Here is a 7,403-nt window from a genome sequence, read left to right on the forward strand (position 1 = left end):
AAACCATTTTGACGTTCTCTCTGTAAGGTGACGTCCAATAAAGGGACGCTACTCTTCCGCTAATCCCATTCCCTATATAAATGCTCAACGTTCTTTTTTTGTGTGTGTGTGTTTGTTTGTTTGTTTGTTTGTTTGTTTGTTTTAACTTTTTCTTTTTATTTCTTTTTTTTTTTCAAAAAAATATTAAATGATATTCGTTGGACAGGAAGGGTAGGGGTTTAAATGGTGGAATGATATCCGGATGGCATCCGGTGGACATGTCGTATGTAGGACGTGATTGTCATCATCGAGATTTTAAAACATAGAGACAGGGAGAACAGGTGGTCGGAGTATTACTTATTTTAATTAGTCAGTCATTATTTCGTGCATAATCTTTACTAGTAAAGCACAACCGGGAGGTAACGGGTTTGAATTTCAGCTAGCCGCAACGTGACTTTGTGGTCTAGTGGTGTGACACTCGCTTTCGGATCGGAAGGTCCAGGGTTCGAGCCTCGCTCGGTACATAGTTGAGTCCTTGGAGAAGGCTCTTTACTGAGCTATCCACGATCCCCAAAGAACGTCTCCAACCCTAGTCATTATTAGAGCCATCTCTTCCCGACTACTTGAGTCACGGGTTCAACACACACAACCTCCGCGAAGTTAGTTGGCCAGCATTTAAGCTTAATAGCCAATATTCTCAACACAAACATTTGCTTGTTTGCTTGTTTGTTGCTTTAGGTCTCTTCCAACACAATTGAGGTTATATGAGAGACCGCTGAAACAAAAAACAAGCAATCTAACAAAAATAGTACAAATGTAAATCAAAATCATAACCTAAAGATATCATAAGCTAAATTATAAATAACCAAGAACAAACAGGCAGAAGATTTACAGAAAAAAAAATATCCCCTGTCAAAAATACAATCACAAACCAAAGAAGCAGGATAGGCTAGTAAAGAGAAGAAGAAACGACATCACTATCGGATCGTACACCCATGCGAACATCATAGGTATATGATTCAAGGGTGATGCTCCCATCCAACCACCCGCCACTATCGGATCGTACACCCATGCGAACATCATAGGTATATGATTCAAGGGTGATGCTCCCATCCAACCACCCGCCAACACAAACATATAACATAGAAACAATTGAGACTTTGAGTAGGCTCCGGTATTTGGTAATTTGACTGCTTCCCTCCCCGCCAGGAACCCTTTCCACAGAAAAGACAAAACCAAGTAATCTCATTCCAAGACAGAGACAGAAAACAAGGAAAACAAAAAAAATAAAAAAAGGTATAGAAGACAAAGTGTAATTGACATTCCAGCCCACTATAGGTGTTTTTTTTTTTTTTAGGGTTTTACGGCGCTTGCAACACATTAAGGTCATATCAGCGGCAGTAAAAAGGAAGAAAATGGGAAAGTAAAAAAGTTGTAGAATTACAATTAAAGCACACAGGAAAAGGTAAAACAAGGGGGAATTGGTTCAAATAAGAGACAGATGTAGATTCCAAGAGCACACCATCAAAGTACTTAGTTTAAGATCACCTAATATTCTCATCCAGACACAAGCACAGGTCTCCACTAAGAGGAATACACTCAAATGTTTACAAATCATAATATAATACATAATACATAATACAATGCATAAAAGAGAGATGATTTACAAGGAAAAAAAGATCATCTCCCAAAACTAACCATACATTTGACTGTTTCCCTCTCATCCAGGGTATCTGGCCAGGGCCAGGACAAAACCAAGTAATCTCATTCCAAGGCAAAGACAGAAAGCCAGTTGGAAAACAGATATAGGGGGATAGAAGACACAGTGAGTACCTCCCTGCCCACTTTGGGAGGACAAGAGCCCCAAACCAGTCGTAAAAGTCTCATCCAGCCACAAATACTGGATTCCGATAAGAGGAACACATTCAAATGCGTACATTACACATTCAAAACAACACATATTACACACAGAGAGATGATGTTTTTTGTTTTTGTTTTTAAGGGTTTTACGGCGCTTGCAACACATTTAGGTTATATCAGCGCCAGTAAAAAGGAAGAAAATGGGATGGTAAAAAGTTCTAGAATTACAATTAAGCACAAAAGAAAAGGTAAGACAAAGGGGACTTGATTCAAATAGGGAACAGATGTAGACTCCAACAGCACACCGTACATTTGAGTGTATTCCTCTTAGTTGGGACATGTGCTTGTGTCTGGATGAGACTTTTAGGTGATCTCAAACTAAGTACAGAGATGATTTACAAGCAAAATAATTCCACCTCCCAAAGGAAAAATAATAAAAGAAGACCTTCAGGGCCATTAGATATGTTTGTTTGTTTTTAAGGGTTTTACGGCGCTTGCAACACATTTAGGTTATATCAGCGCCAGTAAAAAGGAAGAAAATGGGATAGTAAAAAGTTCTAGAATTACAATTAAAGCACCCAAGAGAAAGTAAGACAAAGGGGAATGGGAACAAATAGGGATCAGATGTAGATTCCAAGAGCATACCACCAATGTACTTAGTTTGAGATCACCTATGTCTCATCCGGACACAAGCACAAAATCCAACAAAGAGGAATACACTCAAATGCTTACATTATACATTAAAAATAACCAATATAATAATACATAACAGAGAGATGATTTACAAGGAAAAAAATATCATCTCCCAAAACAATAACTATGCATTTGACTGTTTCCCTCTCAGCCAGGACTCCGACGAGGGCCCGGAAAAAAACTAAGTAATCTCATTCCAAGACAAAGACAGAAAGCTTGTTGGATAAGATATAAGGGGATAGAAGACACAGTATGTACCCCCCTGCCCGCTATGGGAGGTCAGAATCCCCACCCAGGGGCCATTAGATAGGTCTATGAAGCCGGAGTTTATCCCAATTCCTATAAAGTGAAACGGACAATATCAAGTGCTTGCTACCCTTTGGATAGGATGCTAGTCTTATCGCAAAGTACTTTTCCGCCAGATCTAAAAGACCCAGCTACCCAATCAGTACTGTGGACAAAAGGGTCAGAAAAAAACAAAACAAAACTCGACTGCACCCGGGATCGATCACGGTCCCTTTGATTGTAAAGAGAGTGCTCTACCAACTGAGCTATCTGGACACCCAAGGAAAATACAAACGATTATAAAATTGTGTTTTTCATTTTAATTTATTGAGGAAAATTCTAACTTTTTAAAAAATTAATAAAACAATAAAACATGGAAGAAATCGACTTAATAAGATTTAGGAACGTTATTCTTATTCAAATTTAATACAGGAAATTGTTTATTTTTATGTTTTTAAGTGTTTTAGGGCGCTTGTAATGCATTTATGTCATATCAGCGCCAGTAAAAAGGAAGAAAATGTGATGAGTCAAAAGTTCTAGATTTACAATTAAAGTATCTAACAATACGGCAGACGAAGGGGAATTGGTTCAAATAGGAAACAGATGTAGATTCCAAGTGCACACCGTCAAATTGTTTTGTTTGTTTTTAAGGGTTTTACGGCGCTTCCAGCGCATTTAGGTTATATCAGCGCCAGTAAAAAGGAAGAAAATGTGATAGTCAAAAGTTCTAGATTTACAATAAAAGCACCCAAGAAAGTAATACAAATGGGATCTGGGAACAAATAGGGATCAGATGTAGATTCCAAGAGCATACCACCAATGTACTTAGTTTGAGATCACCTAAAGTCTCATCCAGACACAAGCACAAAATCCAACAAAGAGGAATACATTCAATGCTTCCATTATACATTCAAAATAACAAATATAATAATACATAATACATAACAGAGAGATGATTTACAAGGAAAAAATATCATCTCCCAAAACAATAACTATGTATTTGACTGTTTCCCTCCCAGCCAGGACTCCGGCCTAGGCCAGGACAAAACCAAGTAATCGCATTCCAAGACACAGACAGAAAGCATGTTGGAAAACAGATACAAGGGGATAAAAGACACAGTATGTACCTCCCTGCCCACTTTGGGAGGTCAGGAACACACCGTCAAAGTACTTAGTTTGAGATCATTAAAATTCTCATCCCATATCATATATAATATAAAGAAAACATAATATAGTGCAAAACAGAGAGATGATTTACAAGGATAAAAACATCATCTCCCAAAACTGACAATACATTTGACTGCTTCCCTCCCAGCCAGGGTATCCGGCGAGGGCCAGGACAAAACCAAGTAATCGCACTCCAAGACAAAGACAGAAAGCAAGTTGGAAAACAGATGTAAGGGGTTGGAAGGCACAATTATGTACCTCCCTGTCCACTATGGGAAGTCAGGAATTAATACAGAAAAAACTCGACAGGATAATGGTCACTGATTTTACGAGCCTCGTCTTCCTCAATATTTAAAAAGTTTTCAAAGTTGAATACACTTCCTCCTTTTACATCAAAGACTCTTCTGTCACAACTACACTTGGGGTTTGGCCTATAATATACGACCACTCGATCATAAGCACAGTCCGTATTCCTGGAGACAGTTGAATCAGCATCGTCTGGAATCAAACTCACAAAATCGGGGCTACTGAATATTTCCAACCGCCTCTGAGCTGTCCGACTGAGGTAGCTGCAATCTGCGTTAAAATCCCCCAGAGAAACGACTGCCTGTGCATCGGGAAAAACCGATGCCACAGATTTGACTGTCTTGGAAAGTTCTCGAAGTTCTGCTTCAACGTCTTTTGGCTTAGCGTGAATCCCGAGAAGCACAATGCGATGGTTTGAAGAATCCGACTGTGACACAGAACGGTATTCAATGTCCACGGCGAAAGGCTCGCGCTCGTAAACATCCTGCGCAGAATCAGCAACCTGGTAAGACCGAATGACCTTGACCGAGCTGGGTTTATAGAAATAAGCGTATTGTTCCTTGTAATGCACAGATCTTCCAAGAGGCTCACTAACTACGAAATCCCAGTTCACTCCGTCAGCTGCAACCAATTTGTTTTTCAAATCGTGCAACGAAGTCTCAGAAGAATCTCGGACTTCCTGCACCAAAACGATGTCGTAACGTTGGAGAATTTTCACCAATACGGACACGACTCCGTCTTTTTTCATGAAGCTTTTTCCAAACCGGCGTACGTTGAAGGCTCCCACACGAATAGGTGACGTCGCTGATGACGATAATGATGATGATGCAGAAGCTCCGGAGTCGTCATCGTTCACAAAGAATAGAGCACAAGGTACTATCGTGGCCGTTAGGACAACGATAAATAATATAAAGGAAGCGCTTATCAACTTCATTTTTCTTTTTCCACTTCCCCCTAAAAGAGTATCAATATTATTAGTACTTTTACAACAGCAACAGAATGCGTCGCCTTTGCCAACGCCACTGACTCGGCGACCAATATTATTTCTATCTTCTTGTTCCACGAGTTGGAAAACAAACGTAGTCTCCTCCCCTGCTTTGTTGTCGTAGTTATTGTTTATTGGACTTGCCCCACTCAGGCCTTTTGGTCTGTCGACCACATTATAATGCGCCGTGCTGTATTCCATTATGCAAACAGCTGTTGTTTATATATACTATGTTTGATAGGTCAACGCAACTGCATTAATATAAAATCGCTTAAATGGGAAAGATAATGTTCAATTTAAACAATTAAAGGTTTGTTGCGCTAAAAGGAATGACCATATATACATATATTTATATATAAAATATACTTGTGATTTTGAACAGCTACGGTTTAAAAATAGCAAAACGTATTTCAAAACTCAATACGTATGATAATCATAAGATCATTTCGATATTATAACAAACAACATCGGACGAGATAATAACATGAGAATAAAATATTTTAAAACGTGTAAAAATATATTTTTTTAAAAAGGCTGCAAGATATATCTATGAATTGAATTGATCAACAAAATGTCATTCGATGTAAATAGTAATAATAATAATAATAATAATAATAATAATAATAATAATAATAATAATAATAATAATAATAATAATAATAATAATAATAATAATAATAATAATAATAATAATAATAATAATAATATCATTAAAACAATTTTTGGTTTTGGTTTTTTTTTTATCAACAAATAAAAACGACAGATTAATTTAAAAACAAAATGAATTGCAAAAGCATAGAAACAGCATTCAACGCGTGTGATATAAATGCATAATGCAACAACAATAACAATATAATTACAAGTTAATTATCAAGTCAAACGTCTTTCTCAATATATTAAATATATAATATCTTGTGTTAAATAATATCATTTCATAAATTTCAACAGTTTAGATTTCATAAGGTAAAATATGTTTCATCACAGAATATAAAACAAGAATTCAAGGTAGAAATAGAAATAGTTAAAATCAGAATTCAGTGTTCTGTAACGAAGGTATATAAAAAAAAACCCATACCAATAAGGCATGTTTTATGCAAAGTATATCGTGGTGATGTTTGTGTTCACGAAGGTTGATGTGCGTGACTGTCCCTAACGGCAATGAATTGACCTTAGACAAAAGACGGACATGAGTTGCTATGGACAGAGATGAATGATAAACCAATGGATGTTGTGGGTTTAGCCAAAAATCTCACAACAATACAATCTGCCAGCCGGTTTCAGAAAACTAGGTATACCCTTCAACGTTTACAGTCTGATTGATAGAATTTAGTGAGAACTATTCATAAAAAATGACTGGCTAAAAACAATAACAAAAAGCTGAGTGACGTCAATATCGTTCCATCAATACAATTAGATAGTACCAGGCCGTTGGTGTGACTATGGTATTTTATATGACAAGGCGACTAACAAAAATAAATAAATAAAATAAAATAAAAATCCACCAACGTTTCTGAGAATCTTTGGCATGCAAGATTCGATGCATCAAATCGATTTGTATGACAGATTACTTTGTCTCCATTAAATATACATTTTCACTAAGAATTCGTTATATAAGTGATGATACTCACAAAAAGTCAAAAAGGAGGAAAAGTCTCGGAAAAACGGAAAACTCACCTAGAACATTCTTGCACCACAGGAAAGTAGGCAGGATGACTTCTTTTGAGTACAATTTTAAAACGCCCGGAGTCCAGTAAAAGGAGGAAATTTTTTATATATATATATTTTTTTTTTAAAAAGGAGGTATTTTTTAAAGATTCATTATATAAAAAAAAAGTAAAAGGAGGAAATGAAGGAAATATCCACGGATCAAGGATCTGAGGAGGAAAACCGAGGAAAGGAAAGAAAACCACGGATTTCCGCGGATCCGCGGAAAAGTATCATCACTGTTATATATATAAATCTTCTATAAAACAAGACAAAAGAATATATAATAATAAAAGGCAGGATGTCTTGATATAGCAGTTGGTCTAATACTATGAGCAATGTCGAGAAAATATTTTTTTTTCATTCGGATATCTTACACGAATTATGCAATTATAAGCAATGACCTAACACATAAAACAAAAGA

The 7,403-nt window shown here is 36.7% G+C and overlaps 1 protein-coding gene across 1 annotated transcript; it reads right to left on the reverse strand.

Moving 5' to 3' along the window:
- Window positions 1-324: 324 nt before the first annotated feature.
- Window positions 325-5,613, reverse strand: LOC144960339 (deoxyribonuclease-1-like). Its single transcript, XM_078893413.1, has one exon. The coding sequence runs from the start codon at window positions 5,474-5,476 to the stop codon at window positions 4,271-4,273; it is 1,206 nt and encodes a 401-aa protein (XP_078749539.1). The 5' UTR covers window positions 5,477-5,613; the 3' UTR covers window positions 325-4,270.
- Window positions 5,614-7,403: the final 1,790 nt, after the last annotated feature.

This window comes from Berghia stephanieae, chromosome 15, assembly GCF_034508935.2.
Source record: "Berghia stephanieae isolate SIO BIC M18660-M18661 chromosome 15, UCSD_Bste_1.3, whole genome shotgun sequence".
Lineage (NCBI taxonomy): Eukaryota > Metazoa > Mollusca > Gastropoda > Nudibranchia > Aeolidiidae > Berghia > Berghia stephanieae.

Coding starts and splice junctions, on each gene's coding strand:
- LOC144960339 (XM_078893413.1), bottom strand. CDS start 5,476: ATGGAATACAGCACGGCGCATTATAATGTGGTCGACAGACCAAAAGGC.